The following is a 23,449-nucleotide window of genomic DNA, read 5'->3' on the forward strand; positions in this document are numbered from 1 at the left end:
TCGACTCGGCTATTGATGCTGATCAAGAATATATATACTTTATGGTGTTGTGTCCCCACCTAAGCTTCAGATTCCTGCCGTTGCAGCTCCCATCTTAGCCCCTGCTGACCAGCCAAGGGAAGCTGCTGCCCATAGGACACAACCAAGTCCAATTATAAGCAGTAAACCTAGGTGTACAGATACCAGTTAATGTATTTGGGTTGTCGAGTTTTATACAAAAATGCATTCCTTAGGCGTATAACCATATAAACATATCAGATGTGTTTGCTCCTCTTTGGGGGCTTGTCTAGTCCTCTCCTTATTCCTATCCTATTCGCTGGCTGCGTCTGAAAACGTAACAAATATTGGAATTTCAATCGCGTCGCATTGCGATGGCTTGTGCCCATGGAAGCATACTCTCACCTTCCTCGACATCGCTACGAGCCACATCTGGCAGACGAGCCACACGAACAATGCAGCGCTTGGGCTTGGACTTCAGCTGCAGGGCAAACGGCCCTGTGGTGGTTGGCGGTTTCAGACGCTCCAGATTGACACGACACTTGCGGAGCTGGTACTCCACTATGTTCCCCTGGTCCACCTGCACGGCGAAGTACGGATGACGGGGTATCTTAATCACGACCTTCTTTATTTTTGGAGGCGTCATTTTTCAACAGCAAACGAAAGTGATCCAGTAGTAAACAGTAGACGAGAAGAAAAAAATGCAGCTGCAAGCGCCACAGTCGGGTGTATATCGAACTATCGAACTATGTGCGGCACTATTCAACACTAGCCACAAGCTGCTTGGTTTTGTTTTTGTGTGTCATTGTCAAAAAATTTCATACAATTTCAAAACGCTTCCACAAATCATCCCCACTTGATTTTTACGCATAAAAATCCGACCGCTATGAGTGACGTCCAGACCTTGGTGGATATGGGGTTTCCCCGGGAGCGAGTGTGAGTGCCTGTTCCATCTGTGGTGCAGTTTTTGCTCTCTTGCCGGCAACCTGCAGCTTTTTTTTTTTGTACTTTCTGGTTTTTTCTTCAGGGAATACGCTCTGCAGGTGACCGGCAGCAAGGGCGTGGAACCGGCCATGGAGTGGCTGCTGGCCCATATTGACGAGGAGATTCCATCCGCAGGACTGCGTGAAGCTGCAGGGGGCGAAGCAGCAGCAGCACCCTCAGCCAGCGGCGACGAGTCGGCCCCGGCACCCAGCAGCAGCAGCGGCGGAGGCGGGGCCGAAGGCGGCACTGGGGAAAAGTCTGGCGAGTCGACGGTGGCCAAGTCGTTGAAGTGCGACGACTGCGGCAAAGTGCTCAAAGATCATTCGGAAGTCGAATACCATGCTGCCAAGACCGGGCACAGCAACTTCTCCGAGTCCACGGAGGAGAAGAAGCCCCTCACCGAGGAGGAGAAGAGGCTCCAGCTGGCTGTGATCGAGGAAAAGCTCAAGCAGAAGCGCATAGAGCGCGAGGAGCGTGAGAAGGTGGACGCCCTGGAGCGCGAGCGGAATCGCATTCGTTCGGGCAAGGACATGACCGAGGCCAAGCGTCGCATGGAAGAGATCGAGATGAAGAAGATCGTGGATCAGCGCAAGCGCGAAAAGGAGGAAGAGAAGGTGGCCCGCGATCGGGTTCGTGCTCAAATCGAGGCCGACAAGGCCGCCCGCAAGGCCAGGTAGGGCACTCGTAGATGCTTTCCTGAGGAGATACCAGTCTAATTCCCACATTCTTGATCTATCCCAAAAGAGAAAATAAGGAAACACCCAACAAGGAGCCTGCTCCATCCGTGAGCTCCACCACGGTCAGCTCTCCCACCGGCGTCAAGTCGCCGCCACGTGACTACACTGAGACCCGCATCCAAGTGCGCCTACAAGATGGCTCTACCCTCACCGAGACCTTCAACGTGAAGGAGCAGCTGTCGGCCGTGCGCGTGTTCATCCAAGTGAAGACCGGCATCGAGACGCCCTTCTCCCTGATGACCACATTTCCGCGCAAGCTATATGCCGAGGAGGACTACGAGAAGCCGCTGGAGGTGCTTGGCCTTGTCCCCTCCGCCGTCATCACCATGACCAAGACGGCTGCGTAAGGACTGCACCGTCAGCGACAGCGACCGCAACTACTAGAATATCTAAATCTATCAAGGCGCGCGATAATCTCCCCTCCCCCCAAAAAACAACACTTTAAATGTACGATTTTATATTATATTACAACTAAAAAAGGAAACGAAAACGAGCCCCTACATGAAGGGCTGCACATAGGTCTTGATCTTCTTCACGCTTCGCTCCGCCGGACGGATGGTCAGGTGCTGGCCAAAGATGGTGAACTGCATGTTGCCCAGCGTCAGCCCAAAGACGCACTCACTCTTGGGCACGCTCCTTAGGCGATCATCCTCGCCCAGCAGCTTCAGCACATTTTTCGTGTCCATCACGCATATGCCCGCGAGACCCTCCAGAGTCTTGCACTTGGACTGGATCACCTGCAGCCTGGCGCCGTGCAGGTCCAGCTTGATCAGCTGCTTGCTGAACTCCTCGTAGCGCGGCTCGTGGACTTCGGGCACCTGGTCGCCCTCCCGCAGGCCCAGGTGTTCGCGCACATAGCCTCGCCAGAGCTGGTGCAGGGGCAGGGCCTGCTCGTAGCGCATCTGGCGGGTGGGCAGCGTGTTGAGGCCCAGGCGGGCGTACTCGCGGCGGGACAGTGTGCTGGACTTGTGGGAGCGCCGCTTTCGCGAGTGCTGCTTCCGGCTCTTGGCCCCCTCCAGCATGGTGATGTGTTCCGGGATGATGTTCACGTTGCAGCGATGGTGGGGCACCACCAAGTCGGTGATAAATTCCTGCAGAGGCTCCATTTCATCGAATCAACAAAATGTAAACACAAAAAAGAAAAGGTCAACGTTATTTGAGCTGGATCCATAAACGGAACTGCAACTGGAACTGGTAAAAGTTCACTAAAACGAAAATATTACTTTTGCGTTAAACGTAAAATATAAAATATTCAAACAATTCTCCAAGTGCTGTACACCTTTACGAAAATTTTAAAACTTTTGCGCTACTTTTCGAAAATTTATCAAGTGTTGCGAATCGACGATTAACCCATTGTGGACCAGTGGGTAGAATTTTAGCGCAATTCAGGTGAGAGATATCGGTTTTGTTTCTTGTGAGTAAGGAGGAAAAAACAAATGGATAACAACACAATATTCTATAAATTGCATAAATCATAAACTCACATAGACATACATATGTACAGACTGAGTACTTCCATAAGTACAGCAGCAAAAACATTGAACAAATTTGTAATATTTTGTTAGCAATATTTTGGATGGAGGTAGGAGATTGGAGATTCTTAGGAGATTGATTTTCCACATCTCCGGGGAGCGGTGGGATTTTGTGACGGATATGAAAAATAGCTCCAGTTTAAAAATATGTTTTTGAATGGGGGCTCAAGTGGGCTAAGTGAACTAGGTCGTGGGGGTGGACAAAAACACAAAAATGAGTCAAGAAATGGGCATACTGTAGCCAGAAAATGGTCACACAAAATGTATCTGGTTCGAACATTCGGTTCGACCGTCGTCTTCTTTCTCTCTCTCCACCATGCCGTTCGACTTCCATTCGTTCGCTCTCTCGCTCTTTTTGTTGCGAGCGTTGGTTTGACACAATCAGCATCAAACTCGAACTCGAAAACGCAACCACCATCAAACCTGAAAAAAGGAGTGGAGCAATCAGCAAATAGTAGCAGCTCTGTCGTTGCTCACAAATCACAAAACAATTTTCATTTTCAACGTTATATAGAAATCCAATAAATGCAAGTATTTCGAATAGGCCAATCATGTATAGAATTGATTCATCAATCGTACAAAAATGAGTGGGCATGGCTAAATGTTCCATATAGATAGTATTATTCAACGGAACAAAGAATTGGTGGTTTTTATAATCGAATTTGAATTCGCCGCAGTTCGCCGCAGTTCGCTTTAGCAACAATGAGTCTCGTTCCATACACGATGTTGCACATTCCATACACACTGTTGCGGCAACATTTACTTGAAAACCGTATTTTAGTCAAAATAAATTACGTAAAGGTAATTAAAAGAAGCAATCTTGTAGAAAATGCATTTATCTATGGGATAAAGCTAAGTGGGCATCTATATAGCTTGAAATATAGGCAATACCCGATTCGCCGCAGTTTCGCTTTTGCAACAATGAGTCTCATTCCATACACAAACATGTTGCTAATTCCATGCACACATACCCTGGGGGAAATGGATGATATAGAATTGCGGAAATGTGTTTCATCCCATGCTCTAATTAATGCAGAAACAAGTCAGTATCTATTTTAAACGATATTTTGCAATAAGTGGTCTTCTTACAGAGACAAAGAATCACTATAGGGATCAGGTTTTATATACAAATAACTAATCAAATGCATAAATAGACCAAAAAAATGCAATCTAAACAAGGCCTTTATTAATTACATTTGAAAGCAGCTTGGAAAACAGTATCTTTATATAATATTCACGAAATAGGGTATACAAACGCCCATACCCTGGTTGACAAGAAATGAGTCTGCAAATACCAGCAACATTGACGTCACAACCTGCGACTATTGAATATTTTTGTTGAAATCGTGTTTTTGTCAAAACAAAAAACATGCAAGTACTTAAAATCAATTAATCTTGATCAGAATTGTTTCAACAATCATATAAAATTATCTGGGCAAAAATAAGAGATCTATATAGCTGAGAATATTTGACGGAAGAAAGATTAACCAAGAATTAGTCGTCATAACCGGTTCAGAACAATGAGTCCCATTCCATGCACACATACCCTGGGGGAATGGATGTTATAGAATTGAGAAAATGTTTGTCATCCCAGGCAAAAACAATTTATTTCTAAAATATTTTAATTTCATTCAATATTATTTAATATTATTTTCAATAGTTCAACGATATTTTAAAGCTTATTGTCTTCTTGCAGAGACCAAGAATAGGTATCAGGATCGAGATCACATACTCATCACTCATCATATACATGAATATGTCTAAAAAATGTCAATTTGAGAAAAGGTCTTTATTAGTTAAGTTTTATCTTCATATCAATATATATACTTTCATATAAAATTAACGAAATAGGGTATACAAAGGCCTACACGCAACATAGTGACTCTTTTTTTGTTGGACTTTTTCGTTTAAACCTTTTTTTACAATAAATACAATAAAAGCAAGGATTAAAAACTATCCAATCTTGTAGAAAATTGATTCATCAATAGGATAAAATTATGTGGGCATTGCTAAAGGATTTAATTAGTCAGCATTATTCAATGGAATATCAAAATTAAGCAATATGAACGAATTTCCCTTTTCGTTTGTTTTGATTGACCTATTTCGCTACTTGTTTTTTGTTTGACTTATTTCGCTAAAACCTCTTTTTACGCAAAATGCAATAAAAGCAAGTATTTAGAATAAGCCAGTTAAGTAGAAAATTGATTCATCAATGGGCTACAATTATGTGGGCACGGCTAAATGTTCTATATAGCTGGTAATATTCGACGGAAGATCAAAATCGAGGAATATTTTAGTACAACTTGAATTCGTCAGTATATTTACGGTATATTTTGAAAATGAGGCGGTATGTTTCGGTATATTTCCGAGGGTCGGACGGCATATCTTATCGATAGCTCCGCGGTCACACTGCTCGCAAATCACAAAAACAATTTTTTTTTGAGCTGCGCGGTTGGGTCGCTGCTGCTGCGCGCGTCGTCGAATAAACAAATTGAAAACAAAATTTTTTCTAGTGTACAATAAAAGTGTACAATACTCAGTTTTGCTCGTCAGTGTCTCATATCGATATCACATCGCTTAAACGAGGAACAGAAAACAGAAACAAAAGGAAAGAAAAAAAAGAGAAGAAAATGTGCGGCGTTTGAAGAGGCCAAAGCAGATGTTGAAAACTGTGTAAACTTGTGCAAAGAGAGAGCAAGAGAGACACCCGGACGGACAGTGAAAGATAGTTTAATTCGGATTGGAAACAACCGCGCGGTCTTAAAAGCAGAATTACGGTTAGAAGACGCCCGCCCGCGTGTGATCGAAAAAGTTGGAGGCGCCGCTGCACTGATAGTGCAATATTAAAAGAGCCAGAGAAACGTGACCCAGGCAATTGTTTGTTTGCTACATATATGCGAGTATATATGTATGTGCCAATGTGTGTGAGTGTGAGAGCCCAGCAGCAATCGTAGTAAATAGTATTCGGCCCGTCGCGTTTTTTTTTTGTGTGTTCGCCTGCTGCAACAATAATTACAATAAAAAGTTCCAATTTACGGTTGGGCCTCTCTTCTATCGCCTTGTTATCGCCAAATCTCTCTCACACACACAGCGTGCTTTCGATATTTTAAATCCCCACCCGCGCCCCTTCCCCAACATCCAACATACAAAAACGCACACACGGAAGAGTCGCCTCAGTCGGCATCAACAAAAAACCGCTGTCGACGTCGCTGTCACTGTCGCCGTCGCCGTGCAGTAAACGTGCATATTTTAAGGTAATTCAAAAAGAAAAGCTATCCCAAACAATGTTTAATTAGCCAGAAAAACTATTTCCTTAGGCCTGGGAATTTCGCTTGAGCTTTTTCTTTTGTTTCATTGCTTTAATTGAGTGTTTTTTGTTTTTTTTGCTGCGTCTGTTCCTGTGCCTGTGTCTGTGTCTCTGTCTCTGTCTCTGCTGGCGTCGGCAGCACATAACTGTCAAGTGCGGGAGATGAGCGGGAGCGACGAGTCTCAATTAATGTTTGCCTAAAAATTTAAAGGAAAATGTTTAACTTATTGTGGCTGTGAGGAGGGATTACTGAGCGCGTTTTTGCAGCCAGCCACGCGCAGGGCAGAGCAAGCCCAGGCACACACAAAAATCTCACTCACGCGCACACACACACACACACTCGCAAGCTTACAATGTAATACACGGACGCGCCCCGGCAGTCAGGCAGTCAGCCAGCCAGCAGCTAACGGCACTTTTTCGCTCTCTCCCGCTCTCTCCCGATTTTGCCACCAAAAATGAAATCCCAAACAAAAGAAATGCCAATTAAAGGAATCTCAAATTTCCTCCTCCTCAAAGAGGGAAATTTCTGTAAGCTTCGGATCCCGAAGTTGTAGCCATTCTATCCTTCTTGCTTATCAATTCCCTAAGTCTCTTCTCTCTTTATCTCTCTGCCCGTTTTACAGTTGCCAAAATGTCCTCAACTCTCGTTTAAATAATCTATAAAGAAAAAGTGTGAAAAAGAAAAGAAGGCCAACAACGGTGGAACGAAGGAAAGCACAGCGCGGAAAGAAAGGAAAACAACAAATGGCTCACAATTGAAAGGCGGCCATCGTGGCCCCCAGCGGCATCCATTGAGCAATCAACACCATTTCTCCCACATCAAATCATCAGGCACCACCACCATTACCACGGACACCACCTCAGACACCGCCAACGCCACTGCCACCAGCAACCAGCAGCAACCAAACAGCTAAACCAGCAGCCAGCAGCCAGCAGCCAGCAGCCAGCAACCAGCAACCAGCATCTCCTCCACCAGCACGCACCACTCCACCACAGTCCACTGAGCTCCATCTGCCTCCAGCGACGGCAAGCAGCAACCAGCAACCAGAACCAGAATCGAAAGCGGAATCGGACTCTGAATCTGAATCAGAATCAGCGACACTGCGAGTGCAGCTGCTCAAATTATTTAAACCACTCGCCGCCGTAGTCCATCAATGAGCGTTTCGATGTCACTGGTACAGGGTGGTGCTGCCGGTGGTGCGCCTCAGGGCGCCAGCGCAATATTGGCCGCAGCGGCCCCGTACTACCAGCCGCCAGCGGTGCCGCAGGATGTCCAGCCGGATCGTCCCATCGGCTATGGTGCATTCGGAGTAGTATGGTAAGTGAAATCCAAAGTTCCAATCTAATACATTTGTTCGTGAGCAGTGGCCATAGGAACGATCTATCGGCAGACCCTTCCATTCTCAGGGCTCTCTCTCCGGGCTCTCGCCGGACTCTCTCCGGGGGTTCAGCAACCTTCTCCACGAGTGCCTGCCTAGGCCTGCCTTTGATTTTGTAACCCTTTTGATTTCTTTTCCCCTTGCTGCTGTTTTGTGCTGGGGTAATGTCAACATCAACATCAACAGAGCAACATCCTCATCCCGTCCTGCCATCCTGCCATCCTGCCATCCTACCGTCCCACCGTCCTTCTCCATATCCCGTCATGTGGCACTGCTCCTGTGTGTCCTTCGTCATTTTGTGCCTTTTGTGCAGTTTTTCTCGGCGCTGGCCGTCGCGCCGGGCCCCCCGAGGGTGGATTTTTCTATAATATTTCTTACCCTCTCAGACTCTATTTCGCGTTCTCCCTTTAGCCGTTTGCCACTCTCTGGTGTGCTCTCCTCTCTCCTCTCTGCTCTCTGCTCTCCTCTTGTTTTGATTTGCATTTTTGTGCAGAGATTAAGTGAATTTGTACATTAATTGTTGCTTAAATTGAGGTTACATGTAACGGTTACGGTTCGCTCGGCTATGAGTGAAAACTGGCAACGCCGCTCGCCGCGGCACAGCACAGCACACAATTTCATTCACGTGTAAAACGGCATTTCCGGCAATATAATCAAAACGAACGCAAAGTGGAGGAGGCCTAACAGGAGGAAGTCTACGAGGCTGGGCGGTGGTGCCGGGAAGCCAGTGAAAAACTAGCACACCTTGAGTGCAGAGGTTGCGGGGGGCGGCTGGCGGGCTGGCGGGCTGGGGGGGTGGGCACAAAGACGAGCCACAAGTGGAGGAGCGAGCCCTCGAAAGAGGCAAAAACAAAAACAAGTCGCAAGAAAAGGCAAACTATGAAGAGAAAAGAAGCCACCCCCCCCTACCTTCCTTACCCTTTACCCGTCCTGTTGCCGGGTGCCGGGTGGCTGCTGCCTGCTGCCCGATGCCTGCTGCCTTGTGCCTTGTTCCCTGATCCGAAAGTCCGGAGGAGCCCGCAGAATAAAGTCGTTGACGTTGGATTGGCTTTTGAGAAGCAATCATCAGCGAACCGAACGAACGGCAGAAAAATATTAAAACACCAAAGAGAGACGCTGTCATAGAAAAGGTTGCAGAGGGCAGGGGGGAACGGTGGAACAGTGGAACGGTGGAATAGGAGTAGCATGTATCACCTGGCCGTTCTGGGTCTGGCACAGTGGAATGCAATCAAGCGTTAAATTTAAGTGCCAAAAGTCGAAATGTCGAAAAGTCGAAACTTGTTCCACAGATGAAATGCAATGCAGTCCACGAGGTTTCGGTTTGGGTTTGGGTTTAGGTTTAGGCCTAGGCCTAGGGCTTGGCCTTTTTGTGTTTCTATTTCTGTTTATGGCTCCTTTTTGGGGAGTGCAACGAGAAGCAGGTGAAGCGTGGTCCGCAGATGCGGAAGGAAGGAAGGAACTACCGGGAATCGTGAGCACTTATAAGTAGTTCTCTTGTTTTTGTTTTCGACTGAAGTTTGGCAACGCCTGGAACGCCCGGGCCAAAGTAAAATGGAAAACTTTCGGGTGCTGGAAAAAGCGGCTTATCAAAGTTTGAGCCGACTCTCTCGTGTTGACAACGAAGGAAGATACTTTTTTGGGGGCATAAGGTTTACCTTTGGCCTGTCAGGGGCCTGCCGGGGGCCTCCACTGGGAAGAAGTGCTCGTAAAACCCACCGGGGAAATCGATGCCTAATGCTAGATTGCTCAATTTATAATTTGATTCCCAGAAATGGCACTCGAACAACAAACATTTAACCAATTAATCGTAGACGCAAAGTTCTACGAATTTCATTTCTCCCAAATGCACTACAGCACACCACAGATACAAAGATACAAAGATACGGATACCCAAAGAGTCAAGTAACGAAAAAGAATTATAGATATACATACAAACACATGTGTGTGTGTGTGTGTGTGTGTGTGTGTGTGTGGACATGGTCTCTGGCCGAAGAGCCAGAAGAAATATGTGCTATAAGGTATCCCAAAAGACGAGCAAAGATCTCGTTGGAGTTTACTTTAAACTACCTGCAACTGGTTTTTGGAAGAAGCGGCACAAGCAGAGAGAGAGGGAGAGAGAGAGAGAGAGGGACGACGGGACGAGCGGACAGACCAGACACCCGACGGACCAGCGACCAGCGACCGGCAATGGAAAAAACGACAGTGTAAACCTTTTGGATGCATTCAAACTTGCTTCCTGCACGACTTGTGGCCTAAACCTGCGGACCTGCAGACCTGCGGACCTGCGGACCCGAACCTGGCCTCCGCAACTGCGTCTGGAGTTTGGGTCTGGCTATCGGGTCTGGGGTCTGGGGTCTGGGGGTCTGGGGGTCTCTGGTCACTGAGCCGCACAGCCTCTTGGGCAAGGTGTCGCAGTCTCGAAAGAAGTCTTTGGTCTAGGCGCTCATTCACTCACTCACTCACTCACTCACTCACTCCCTCTCTACCTCCCCCACTCACACACTCACTCACTCACTCCCTCCCTCACTCGACCACCTTTTGGCCAAAGTCTCAACTGTTGTTATTTTTCAGGCTCTGGGCTTCCATTCTGTTCTCAAATGTCCCCTAAGGAAAAACAAGAGCGGGTCCAAAGGGCATTTCCTGCATTGAAAATAGTTCAAATCTGTTCTACTTCATAACTGTGCTACTTCCAATCTGTGCTACAGTTTTTTTCTAAGGGTATTTCATGCGCCGACTTTCGTCGGTCTGTCGGTCTGCCTTCGGCCTCTGTTCTTTTTTTTTTTTTGTTGATCGGGGCGCAAATCGTTTGCTAATCTCAAACGCAGCGGCAGAAGCAGAAGCAGCGACAAAAGCAGCGGCAAAAGCAGCAGCAGAAGCAGCGACAAAAGCATCAGCGACAAAAGCAAAAGCAGCAGCGGCGTCAGAAGCAGCGGCAGAAGCAGCGACAGAAGAGTCCCGCATAAAATACTTTTGCCAACCACCGAAAAATATATGATTTTTTGTTGTTGTTTTTGGAAGCGAAAGCAGTGCAGGAGGAGGATAGTTCTTTATATTCCCATTCCCATTCCCATTCCTTCAATCCATCCTTCCATCCATCCATCCACTATTTCGAAGGAACAGCTGCTGCTGCTGCTCCGTCGGGGCGCTGCTCTGCCTTTCTCTTCTCTGCCTCTCTCCGCCTCTCTCTTGTTTCCGCTGCGATTTCTGATGACGCTGTTGATGGTTTTTGGTGGTTGAACAACCTTCGCTCTGTTTTTAGAGTATTTTCTGTCTGGCACTAACACACACACGCCTGCGAACACACACATGGACACACAGACACTGGGCCGCTTGCAGGATATATCCCGCATATGTTTTTTCTCGCCTTTCCCCTCCTCTCCTCTCCGTTTCGCTTCCCTGGGACCCGGGGACTGCATCATCATCCCGAAAACCGAACCCCGAACCCCCGAACCCCGCACCCCGAATCCCGAACCTGATCTCCATCCCTCTCCATATTTTTGCCTCTCTCGCAGTTGCAGCAAAGGGACAAAGTTTTTCCAAAACATTTTCAATTTTCAACGTTTTTCTACTGCGGCAGAGGGCGGAGGGGTGGGGGGTGGGCGGGGGAGAGAGCGGCGTGCGTTTGACTTTGAAAGTGTTTGAATAATTATCCTGATCCTGTTTTTCCTGCGACTCGCACTCGCAGCTCCCTTGCTCTTTCGATGCGATGGGATTTCCTTTGAATTTCCATTTTTCCCATTTCCCATTTTCCCATTGGAGGCGGAGGGCCAGGCAATTTCTTTATGAGTTTTTCATCAAGTTTTTCCTTGAGTTTCCACACGTCGTTTTCGGGGGATGGGCGATGGGGGGGGGGGGGGGGGGGAAGGGTTGGAAATTGATTTTGTTATTTGAAACCAGTTTTTCGGTTTGTTTTTTGGTTTCTGAAATTTGTGAATGATTCAAGTTTTTGGCTAATAAATGATTGAACTTTGACTCCAACAAAGATGTGTGTGTGTTTGTGTGTGTGTGTGGATCAATCTTTCGCGGATATCCACAGTCCTGCCTCATTTGATGTCCTTTTCCGAGGCATTCTTTGCAGCTTCTAATTGCTTTTGTTGCACGGTGAAATGTGGCAACGTTGCTTGGCTCTCCCTCTCTCTCTCTCTCGCTCCCTGTCTCTCCCTGTGCGCCCTCCGTCTCCTGTATCCTTCAGGTAGTCTTCTATTTGCCTCCTTTTCTTTCTTTTTGTTGTTGCTGTTGCAAGGAGACTTATCCCTAGATTTCGGTGCGGGCGAGGGTCGGCGACAAAGGAAGAGAATTACGCACGCAATTTTGTCTACAGCTTCATTGCGTCCTCCGACAGATGCGAAAGATACAGCAGCCACGGATACAATCTGCCATCTGTGTGTGTGTGTGGCGTTGGCGGTGGCGTTGGCTGGGGCATGTGTGGCATGTGTGGCATGGCCAGCAGCTTAGTTCACTTGAATTGCTGCCACTGCCACTGCCACTGCCACTGCCGGCACTGCTGCTGCTTTCTACTACGCTTCGGTTCAAGCTGTGGAGCGCAAATGTATCTTTGAAGTTTATTTTGTGTGTGGCACTCCTCCCCCCGGTCCCTGCCCCTCCCTCTATAGGGCTTTCATGGTATCATGTAACAAAGTGTGGCAGTGGCAAACAGAGCGGGGGGGGGGGGGGAAGTGGTGGGTGCTTGCCGCACACCATCCAGGCACCTCCTGCCCCTCCTGGGTCTTGGAATAATTTTCACTTGTCCAGAATGGAGCTCTGGACTCTCGCCCCGCCCCCCACTGCGTGCTGGTCTCCAAATGAAAAATAATAGTCAACAAAAGTGCCACCAAAACGTAAAAAAATAGAAGCTTCCATTTGGGTTTCGAGTCTGAGGTTGGGGACGCACAGGGGATGCGCACTGGGGCTAGAACGGGATAGATAGAAGGATGGATTCGTTCTTTAAGCCAGCAGGTAGTAGGTGCCCCTCCTCCTCCCCCCCGCCCCCTCTAGCTAGTTGTGTGTGTGTGTGTGCCAAATAAATCATCGTGTGTGTGTCGGCCAACACAGAACTCCACTGCTCCTCCACTGCACCTCCTCCTCCACTACTCCTCCTCCTCCTCCACTGCACCTCCTCCTCCACTACTCCTCCTCCTCCTCCACTGCACCTCCTCCACTGCTCGTAAAGTGCATTGGAAAACTGAAATAGACAAGCACTCGGACAGCACTACGGGTGCCACGGTCGGGGTGGGTAGGGGTGGGGTGGGGAGGGGTAAACAGAAGGGTGCGCCCTGAGGCGGTGGCGGTGGTCAGGTCTGCTTGAACCCAAGAACCCGAGAGTCGGAGAGTCCGAGAGCCCGAGAACCTAATGAAGCTACTACACGGGTGAATAGTTGCTGCCCCTCCCCAACCACCCCTCCCCCACCTCGTGGGCAGGGGGTGTAACCAGAGGGGAAACTAATTAAGTTTCGCCTCAAATGCCAGAGAATTTTCCTCGCGGGGGCACAGAGAGGGAGGGGGAGGGGGAGGGAGACAAAAGTGTGGCAGAATTTATGCATTTGCGAGGGGAAACCGAAAAGGAAAGAAATAACTCAATAAAGGGGAAGAAGGAGAAGGGATTCCAAAGGGGGGAAGAGCGGGAGAGAAAGAAGGAGAAGGGATTCCAAAGGGGGGAAGAGCGGGAGAGAAAGAAGAAGAAGGGATTGCAAAGGAGGGGAAGAAGAGAAGCAAAGAGAAAGAACGAAGAGAGTCGCAGGAGAATGCAAGGCATTACTCATTAGAGATTTGTCTCCGATTCTCCTGCAGATATTCTCTCTCTTTCCCTCTCCCTCTCCTTCGATCGAACCCTAAACAGAAGGATCTCCAGCGTGTCCAGAGGGCGGGGGGAAGGGAGTGTGATACCTTTTCCCACTTTGCTGCTCTCCCCCTGTCTCTCCCTCTCTCTCCCTCTGGCATTATTTAGCACAATGGAAAAGCAAACGCTTTTCTTCCTTCTGGCACGACGGCACAAGTCACTCAGCCGCAACGAGAAAATCGTGCGAGCTGTTAAATGTGTGGCTGCCACCGAAGGCAGCGCAGCTGCAACATCGGCAGCAGCAGCAGCAGCGACTGCGAACTTACGGCCATTGTCTGGGCCCTGGGCTCTCCTTGTTGCTGCCTCTTCGGCTGCTGTCTGTGCCTGCCTCTGTGCCACCGTCTGTGGCCGCTGTTTATGCTAAATGAGGTCTAACACAAAGCGGAGAAAAGATCTGCGGCAAGAAAGGCCCAAGCCTGGGCTGGCACTGAATCGTCTATGCTCTGCTTTTGCCTGCCACTAGACGGAGGCATGCCACGGATGGATCCCACTTTTGCTCTTTCGGTGAAGGGTATAACGAGGGGTCTCCTCGGCAGAAGGCGGGAGGCGGGAGGCAGGAGGCAGGAGGCGGCCAAAACTTGCAACTGTAAAATGTCTGCGGGCTCTCACCCCCTCTAACAGGGGGGGGTGGGGTAGTGCCACAGAGAGAGGGAGAGAGGGAGAGCCGAGGCCTAGCTGCAATCTTTTGTTGCAAAACTTTTGACGCCCTCCCATCCTGCCACCCTGCAACCTCCCCTTTTTCCAGCCCAACTTTTGATTTGCCGCCGCCCCCCCCCCCCCTCCCCCCCTCGCTGTGTGGCATGATTTGTACAGCATGTATCTTTGTATCTGTATCTTTGTATCTGTGTATCTGTGCATCTGTAGGTGTTAATTAACTATCGAATTTGCTGCAACTTTGATGTGTGTGGCATGTGTGGCAAGTGTGGCATCGCATTGACTTTTTCGCAAGAGCAATTAACGCAGAGGATGCCACGAATGAAGCGCCAAAGAAAGGGCCATTTGCGGCAAGCACTAGGCTGCCACACATTTGTGGCACTCTCTTTCTCTCTCCCGCTCACCTCTTAAGGGGGAGGGGGGGCAGCTTAACATATTTTCTTAACCCCAATAATGTGGCACACAATCAGAGGAGTTTCTGCCGCAGTGCCCCGCCCCCCCCCCCCCGCCGCCTGGCCGCCGCATCAAATTCCCAACCGAGAATGGAGTCGCGTTTTGGTTGCTGCTGCATCATCATCATCCTCCTCGTCGTCGCCGTCATTGTCCGCAGCCCCCTGCCCCCTGCCCCCTGCCCCCCCATGCCACATGCCGCACGGATAATCGTGTGTGTGTGCGCGCTTGCCACTAAACGCTTTTGACATTTCAATTAAAATTCTACAAAAAGTCTATGCCCCCTCCCCCCCCCCCCCCCCCTGCCCCCACCACCTGCCCCAGCGGTAATTGCTGAGCGAAGATGCCACAGCGGCTCCATGCCACTGCAGCGTCATGGTTAAATATTTACCCGAATGTCGAGAGTATTTGAAAATGGTTTGCCCTGGCGCCCAAAGGGGTGAGAGCGGGGCTCCCCCTGCAACCCCCTCGTCCCCCCCCTTCGGCCCCTGTCAACGAGATAATTAGACAGATGCGTTAATTGTGGCACTCCCCTCGCCCCTCCCCCCACTCGCCGCACTCCTCCTCCAGCACTTGGAAAATACTTGCTATTCTTTATTGCTGCACTTGCTGCAGATTCTGTTGCAGCTTGGCGGCAGCTCCATCTGCCGTGGCGCTTTAATCTCTTTTGACAAATGAGTAGACGAAGAGGCAGATGCCTAAAGCCTATGGCCATGTGGCACGGTCTTTGGGGGCAGGCACATTGCTTGAGAGAGGCGGAAGAGCAGGGTTTTCCCTCGATCTGCCCAGAGAGGGTATTCCGTAGTCGTATACCCGCCTCCGTCTACGTCTCCGCCTTCAGCTCCACTTCCGATTTCACCATAAAAGGCGGCGCCTCCACCTGATTTGATTTCTCATTTGTGACCCTCGCACCCCCGTCTCCACCTTCTGCCCCCTCTCCCTCCTCCTCTCCCCCCTCCTCTCCCCCCTCCTCTCCCCCCTCCTCTCCCTCTCTCTCTCTCTCTGTCTCTTTGTTTGGTTTTTATATTATTTCTCTGTGGTTTTTTTTTTTTTGCATATTTCATTTGAGTCACGGCGTTTGCTGTCATTCTGTCATTCCGTCATTATTGATGTATGATCTTGATATATCGCCACGGAACAAACGGAACATACGGAACATAATGGAACACGATGCACACACACACAGGCACACACAGACGAACACACACACACACTTGCAACAAAAGGTTGTTACTCCTTTCTGCCCCTCTGCCTCTTTTCTGTGCCTCTCCGCTGCCTCCAACTTTTGTTCATCTCTTGGATGCAACAAAAGCTGCGTGCGTGCGTGTGTGTGCGTGTGTGTGTGTGTTGCCTTGGCGCCGAGAAACCCGTCAATGCGTCACAGAGGAGGAGGGGTAGGAGGAGAATGCGTGTAATGCAATGGGGAATGGGGGGCGGGGGATGCGGAACAAATGAAACTGGGAAAAAAGGAACAGAGGAACAGAGGAACAGAGGAACATGATGAAAATGGCACATGAAAAGGCCCAAGGAACTCCTGGGAATGAGAGGAGCAGAGGAAGAGTGACAAAAGAGAGCGACAGGAGACAAGGAGGAACAGCAGAAGGCAAAGCAGAAAGTGAAAGACGTAGATAAAGAACAGTAGGATGCGGAGAAAGAAGAATGAAGAAGAAGAAGAGGAGAAAGGGGGCCAAGATCACGTGGAGAAACAGAGCAGGAGAGGAGCTGAGGAGGAGAGCAGGAGAGCAGAGCAGGAATATCCTTGGGAATCGTTGTGGGTGTGCCTTTCCATGTCTCCCTATTCCTCCATTCCTCTTCATTCCTCTATTCCTGCCCTCCATGGGAATGAAATGGGAAAGAAATAGAAGTGAAAAGCAGTGGAGCTGGCGATTTGGGGGAGGGGGAAGAAGGACAAAGGTTTATATAACGAATCGAATCGATTTCCTTGTGCCGCTATAAAAACTCAGCTGCGAACGGAACACTGGCCACCAATTGTTGCAACAAAGTGTCGTCCATGCCACACACACACATGAGGCACGCACTTGATGCCTCTTGTTGCCAGGCAGCGGCGGCTTCATCAGCTGTGGGGAATTTTCCGCTCGTTCCAAGTGAAATTTGGCAACAATGTTTTCCGGGAATTCCGAGAATGGAATATCAATGCAATTCATCAGCAATTGATACCCTGCCACCTTGCCACCTTGCCACCTGCCACCTGCCCCTTCCCCTTTCACTGTCTCTCTCAGATTATCCTTGGTGCATCCTACATCAATGGATGTATCATTAGCTTTGCTTTCGAGCAGAGATCCTCCTCCGCCTCCTCTGCCCCCTCCCCCTGCCTTCCACAGTCGGAAAACTAGAGGCAGGTGCAAGGCGTACTTGTGGCAGGTCCTTGAGAGCAGAGATCCCTCATGATCCATCCATGATGAGAGCCGCAGCATTGTCCTCGCACAACAGGACGAAAAGCAGGCAGGCAGGGAGGGAGAGAGGTCTCGAATTACAGCAAAAGGGAGAGAAGAGGAGGAGAAAAGGAGGAGCGAGAACAAAGACAAAAGGGTCACAGGGCCACAGGGCCACAGGGAGATCGAAGCAGACAGGATCAATGGCATAACAGGATAACCGATAGCCGATAGCCGAGCCTCAAGTACCTGCCCTTCTCCTCCCGTTTCGTCCCATTCCACTCCGTGTATCCTGTGTGTCCTTTGCAGCTGTCTGGCTTCATGTTTTTTTTTGGTTTTTTGTCCCCTCATTTCTGCCTCCTTGGAGCTGGGGCCTGGAGCCTCCACCGTATAGTGGGAGCCTCTGCCTCGGCCTCTCTCATTAACAAAAAACAAACCAGCAGATGGCCAGATAATAGCAATCGACGAGGAGGTGGAGGAGGAGGAGTGGGCCGTTGACCCTGGGTGCAGTGGTGTGGGGCGGTAGGGGGGGGGGCCGCAAGGAAGGTCGGGGTAGCCACCGCATAAAGGATGAGCATGAATGTTAATATTGACGCAAGGTGGAGCCCCTCTCCCTACCTCCCTCCCTCCCTCCCTCTCGTTACGAAGCGAAGCTGCAACATCGCCAATCGTTGGCCAATTTATTAACGTTTTGTTGTTGTTGTTGCTTCGAGTGTTGTAATTCTTCTTCTCTCTTCCTGAACGAAGAAGAGGCAGAAACCCAGCGACGGGCGGCGGGGGGGGGACACTCGGACACCGACGGGCAACGAAGATGCCCGAAAAAATTGACAGCGGAGATGATCGCAACTGTGATCGTGATGGGGATCGTGACTGGGTGACAGGAAAAACAGTGACACTGAATGGCAGGAAGGGGAGGAGAGCAGAGGGAGGGCAGGGAGAGGGAGCAGAGAGAGAGAGAGCCCAAATGGTGGTCTAAATGTTCCTTGGAGAGCTATCCCTATCCCCCTATCCTCATCCCCATTCCTCTCCCCCATCTAATACTCTTTTTATCCATCGGTTTCCCTCTAGAAACTTCCAATCGGTTTCCAATATTCCATTCCCATAGTGCAGTGCTCATATTTGCGTCGTAATTCCCGTAAAATGTTGCTCATCTCTGGAGCAACATTGTCGTCGTCGTCGTCGTTGTTTTTGTTGTTCTTTCGCCTTCGCTTCGAACGTTCTTCGTGCTTCCTCCCTAACTCTCGCGCTCTCTCACCCTCTCTCTCTCTCCCTCTCCCTCTGCTGCGGCTGGCACGCATGCGCACAGTGCCTCTGCCGCTGGCAGCAGAGCAGCGACGCAACGTTCATTGCACCCAAATAAAAAAAAAAACACAAAAACAACAACAAAAAACCGAAAGAAAGAAAGAAAGAAAACAAAATTAAAGAAAAAGAAGAATGAAATTTTTCGTTTGGGATTTTTACGATGACTGAGTGGATGGAGTGGTGCACGAAGGAGGGCGAAGGGGCAGGGGAAGGGGAAGGGGGGTAGGTAGAACCGGATGGTCCTCTCGTCGCTGCACTGACCACCGACCACCGACCCAGACCCCAAATGTCCCTCCCTTCTCCCTCTCCCTCTCTCTCTGTGGAGCCCCGCGTTCGTTGCCTCTTTGCTGTTGTTGCTGTTGCTGTTGTTGCTGTGCGAATATGTTGCAATATGCCTTTGGGGCAGCGGCAGTCTCCTGCCTGCAACAACCTATCCCAAGTTGAGTATATTTTATGCCCCCGTACTTGTGCGGCACGAACGAATGCCTCGCGAATGGATGGGTGCTGTGCAGGGTATTCGATAGTCGATAGGCCATGCCACAGTGCGTGAGACAGAGAGAGAGAGAGGGGGGGAAAGGTGGAAGAGTTTTTCTCAAAGTTTAAATATTTTTAATTGAACTTTTGCCAGCGGAATGCAAGGGAGGGCGGGTGACAGGGGGGGATGAAGGGTAGTGGAAGGCGGAGATAACTTTTTGCGGTTATCGATTGGCTGGATATCGGAAACATGCATCGTCTCCGGCCTTTGTCGTGATATTACACTGCCTGTGGAGAGGGCACCCCCCCCCCCCCCCACAGTCTAGGGGTGGGTGGGGGGTAGGGGTAGGTGCGTGCTATTATTAAGTGTAATTGTTCAGGCCACAGATAAAGGACATGAGATAAAGGACATGAGATAAAGGACATGGGATATGGAACATGGCATATGGAGGGGGCGGTGTGATTGGTGGGCGTGTGTGTGTTTTTCTGTGTGGCATGCCTCAGCGGAACGCCCTCCATATCCCTCGTCTGAGATTCTATCGCATATCGAAATAATTACCCTTATATTCCCCATAAAAAAGTCAACAATTTATTAACCATTTCCTTTCGTTTCTTTCTCGTTTTAGGTAAGTTTCATTCCAACGTTCCAACGCTGAAAAAGTGTCCATTACTCAAGTAAGTCCCAACAAGGATCAAGGATCGCCCTCCTATACAGTAGGGACTTCCGTGCTGCGAATCTCCAGGAGAATTCGTGAAATGGAATTTCATTTCTGCAGAATATATCGCGGCCTGGCAGGGCAATCGTTCCACTGGTAATCCTCCCGAAGAAGAGCTCTTTGCTTGGCATTTGGGGGACTCAAGTTCAAAGTTCATAGATGGAACAAAAAAACAGCCCAAACTTGAAAACAAAGGAAAATTTTTAGAAAAAACTGCCATAAAAATCATTCGACAACAAAATGCATTAAATTCTATTCTCCCCTCCCTGGCCCCCTCCTTCTCTCTTGTGGCAATCATAAAAATGCGTCATAAAATACATGCTACATGCCACAGAGCGGGGGGTGGGGGATGCATCTTTTCGGGGGCGGGGGGGCTGCGGCGTTGAAGTGTCGAGAAAGTGTTTTGTCCCCTCTGTTTGCCCTCTCCGGAGGGTCAAGCATCAAATTTCAAGCACGGCGTGGCTATAGAGGGGGGGTGGGGGAGGTACATAAGCCAGTGGGAATAGATATTGGATGCCACCAATAAATGCAGCAGCCAGGAGTCGAGAGTCGGGAGACGGGAGGCGGGAGCCAGGAGCAGCTTCCAAACACATTGGAATGCATGTGGAGTGCAGCGCACTAAAGTCATCCAAAGAAATCAATAAAGAAAGTAATTTGAAACGTGTCCCTCACTCTGCACGCCCCCCCTCCCCTCCCTCTTCGTCCCCCCCGAAATGGCAATTTATCTAATGGTAATATTGTATGGCCATAAAACAATATTGGCAAAAGGCGAGTCAGCTGTGGTCCCCCCCCCACCGCCCCCCCAACAACTTTTGAGGCGAGGCGGAGGCGGAGGCGGAGGCTTTCAGGGAATTTTAGTTGCCATAATGCCAGAGTCAGAGTCAGAGCCAGAGTCAGAGCCTTTATATTATCCAATATATTCTCTTGTTTACTATAGAGAAAGAGAGGGAGAGATGGAGAGATGGAGAGATAGAGAGGGCTTCTCTTTAATTGGGAAATTTAATTAAAAGACCGAAACAGGAATTGCAAGGATGGATGGAGGGATGGAAGGATGGCAGGATGGCAGGATGGATGGATGGATGGACTGTTGTATGGCTTGTAATTCTCTTGTTTTCAAGACCTCAAAATGGTTTCCGAATTTGCGGCAGCAGAGGGTGCAAAATGTCTGTCTGTGTGTGTATTTTCCAGGGAATTTCCCATTCGATTATTAATGAAGAAGCCGCGGCCATAAACAATATTTTTCACTGGATTGCACGAACACATGGAAATGCATTTCCAATTCCAATTCCATTTCCATCCATTAATTAGAATAGTTTTCCCCAGAACATGGGGACCGTGGATCGATTGCCTCTCCCCATTCCCCCCCCCCCCCCCCCTCCACCCCGTCCCAAAATTTTGCTAAATTTAAATCTCTCGATGGCCCTCGAACGACATTGATTTGTCATCACATCACATGAGAGACACAGCCAGAGACACGGAGAAATATCGAAAGATGTACAGAAAGCGATCTCTGATCTTTGAGTAGTTTCCCCCTCCATCTACCCGCCCCTCCCCTCTACCCGCTTTGCTCTTTGCTCTTTGGTTTGCTGTTAATGTTCTTCTCCTTCCCCCTCTCCTTCCCCCTCTTCTTCTGCTTCTTCTCCCTCTTTTTGTGGGTATTTATCCAGCTGTTAATTGTGTGGCATCTCCAAAGAGCAGGCACCATGCACCACGACACCCCAAACGGTGCTCTCTGTTTCTGTTTGGGCGAAGCCCCCTACCCCGTCGGACAACATATGGTCCCCCCTCCCCCCTTCCACTCTGCAAAGTTTGATGACCTTCAATGTTGGGGGAAAAACTATATTTTCATTCCCCTCTTTCTGTCTTTCCTCCCTTCTCTGTTTGCCTTTGCATTTGGATTTTTCTCTTTGGATAAACAATTCCGTTTTGGGGGGAGGGGGAGGGGAGCACTGGGGGTCCCCTTTCCATATGAAACCGGAGACAAACCGCCATGGAACATCCATAGATTTTCTCTGAACAAAAAAAGGAAAAGGAAATCTGGCTTGTATCCCTACAACAAAGCGGAAAACCGATACAGAAATCCACAAAATCCCTGTTTTCCAGGACAACCTGCTGTGAAAGAGAGACAGGGAGAGAGAGAGGGAGAGAGAGAGAATACAGACAATGCACAATTCTCGTACAATTCTCATAGAATTCTTCCTTTGCTTTCGATGTTTTCCTCTCCTTAAAATAAATTCTTTTTTTTCCTGGAAAGGAGGATTTCGACATGGTCCTGGGACGGGTCTCGGGCGTGGCATTGTCTCTGGGAAAACTAAAATGGAAAACCGGTATTTTCCTTCTTCTTTTTCTTTTTCTTTTGTTTTGTATTTTGCTGCCGCCTCTAATTATGGCAGATATCAGAGGCAGAACCACTTGATGGGATTTTGTACAGAAATTATGGTCTATAGAGGGAAGAAGGTGGAAACCACAGATCTCTCAGAACTAGAGAATCCATAGAGATTTGAGCAGAGATTCAGAGAACAGAAAACAGAGGATTTCTTTTTGGAAAGGCAAGGGATATGGAAATGGTGGGTGGGGGGGGTTGGGGGAAAATCTTACATTTCCTCATTGGAATTGCAATTGGCCTTTGGATTGGGAGAAACTTTCGTGAAGGAAGCCCAATATTAGCCCATAAAAATCATAAAGTAAATCTCTGTCTCTCTCTCACTCACACTCCCAGCACAGTCCACAAATGTGCCTTTGGCGAGAGTCCCGCAAAATTTTTGTAAACGCGCTCGCAACATATCGCAAACGAGCTAGCAACATATCGCAAAAGTCTCGCAACAGATCCGTTGGCGACGCATCATAAATGATAAGGGATGCACGAACAAAAACAGAACGACACAAGTACCGTATTTCCATAATTTCTCGCATTTGATTCGTATGCGACACCTTCTGTGAGCGTTCGGTTTGCTGGTGTGTACCACATTGTAATCTACATACACGTGATGTACACGCGATTGATCTTCGGGTTTTATTTTGCTTTAACAACAGCAAGCTTCGTTCTTCTCTCTCTCTCTCGTCAAACGCAACGTCAAAGCGCTTTCAGTAGAGCCGAGCTTTGTATATTTGTATGTATATATGATCGCGCTTTTCTTTCGTTCCTTCGCTCCCGCTCTCTCGATCTGTTGCGCTCTTGTCGAAGCCAATCTTCATATCGCACCTTTCGGTGTCGCTCTCCCGATCTGTCGCGCTCTTGCCTTCGGCTTCGTCTCGGCCCGCCTGCCCTTGCACGACGTCTATGGCGAATAGTTCTTCAATCACTCAACAGACTCCCTCGCTCGCTTTCCTTTCCTCTCTACCCCTTCGATTCGGAATCACATTTAATAAACAGTTTTAAACCAAAGAATCGCCTGAAATCGCTGCTGCTGGAAAGAAGCGAAGCTCAATGGCTCAACAGATGCAATATGTATTGTTCGGAAACTTTGGTATATTCCCATTTGATATTAGTTTTCTCTGCTCTTTTCCTTCCCTTCCACTTGAGGGGGCGTGTCTGTTGGCTTTTGTTTTGACTGCTGGCAGAGAAAACTCCCATCAACGGGGGAAAACTCATTAAACAAAGTACTCGTTCGCACACTTGATGGCCGGACGGACGGACAGAGGGAGGCAGGGAGGAACTGTGGAGGAGGAACCGAACTCCTATAGACTC

The 23,449-nt window shown here is 48.9% G+C and overlaps 4 protein-coding genes across 5 annotated transcripts in view; 2 read left to right on the plus strand and 2 right to left on the minus strand.

Annotated features, from left to right (window-relative positions):
• Positions 1-168: 168 nt before the first annotated feature.
• LOC108153093 lies at positions 169-730 on the minus strand. Its single transcript, XM_017282874.2, has 2 exons — positions 403-730; positions 169-326 (listed from the first exon to the last, which is right to left on the minus strand). The coding sequence occupies exons 1-2, from the start codon at positions 641-643 to the stop codon at positions 310-312; spliced, it is 258 nt and encodes an 85-aa protein (XP_017138363.1). The 5' UTR covers positions 644-730; the 3' UTR covers positions 169-309.
• A 34-nt stretch (positions 731-764) lies between these two features.
• Positions 765-2,202, plus strand: LOC108153091 (UBX domain-containing protein 1). The gene is made up of 3 exons (XM_017282872.2): positions 765-933; positions 1,025-1,654; positions 1,726-2,202. The coding sequence occupies exons 1-3, from the start codon at positions 884-886 to the stop codon at positions 2,063-2,065; spliced, it is 1,020 nt and encodes a 339-aa protein (XP_017138361.1). The 5' UTR covers positions 765-883; the 3' UTR covers positions 2,066-2,202.
• On the minus strand, positions 2,167-3,032 carry LOC108153092 (ribonuclease P protein subunit p29). Its single transcript, XM_017282873.2, has one exon. It carries the CDS (start codon positions 2,822-2,824, stop codon positions 2,216-2,218), a length of 609 nt encoding a protein of 202 aa, XP_017138362.1. The 5' UTR covers positions 2,825-3,032; the 3' UTR covers positions 2,167-2,215.
• A 2,642-nt stretch (positions 3,033-5,674) lies between these two features.
• LOC108152329 (serine/threonine-protein kinase NLK) overlaps positions 5,675-23,449 on the plus strand; it is a 70,078-nt gene continuing 52,303 nt past the window's right edge. For both annotated transcript variants that reach the window (XR_004471307.1, XM_017281576.2), the window contains exons 1-2: positions 5,675-6,504; positions 7,181-7,875. Coding sequence is in view for 1 of the 2 variants with exons in the window: in XM_017281576.2 (XP_017137065.1) it covers positions 7,712-7,875 (164 nt within the window). In the remaining variant the exon portion in view is untranslated. The remainder of the gene's footprint in view (positions 6,505-7,180; positions 7,876-23,449) is intronic.

Source organism: Drosophila miranda, chromosome XR, assembly GCF_003369915.1.
Source record: "Drosophila miranda strain MSH22 chromosome XR, D.miranda_PacBio2.1, whole genome shotgun sequence".
Lineage (NCBI taxonomy): Eukaryota > Metazoa > Arthropoda > Insecta > Diptera > Drosophilidae > Drosophila > Drosophila miranda.

Excerpts from the sequence above, each read along its gene's own strand:
- LOC108153093 (XM_017282874.2), bottom strand. The coding sequence starts at position 643 with ATGACGCCTCCAAAAATAAAGAAGGTCGTGATTAAGATACCCCGTCAT.
- LOC108153091 (XM_017282872.2), top strand. The coding sequence starts at position 884 with ATGAGTGACGTCCAGACCTTGGTGGATATGGGGTTTCCCCGGGAGCGA. Across the intron at positions 934-1,024 it reads GGGTTTCCCCGGGAGCGAGT|GGAATACGCTCTGCAGGTGA; the intron begins GTGAGTGCCTGT and ends TTTTTTCTTCAG. Across the intron at positions 1,655-1,725 it reads AAGGCCGCCCGCAAGGCCAG|AGAAAATAAGGAAACACCCA; the intron begins GTAGGGCACTCG and ends CTATCCCAAAAG.
- LOC108153092 (XM_017282873.2), bottom strand. The coding sequence starts at position 2,824 with ATGGAGCCTCTGCAGGAATTTATCACCGACTTGGTGGTGCCCCACCAT.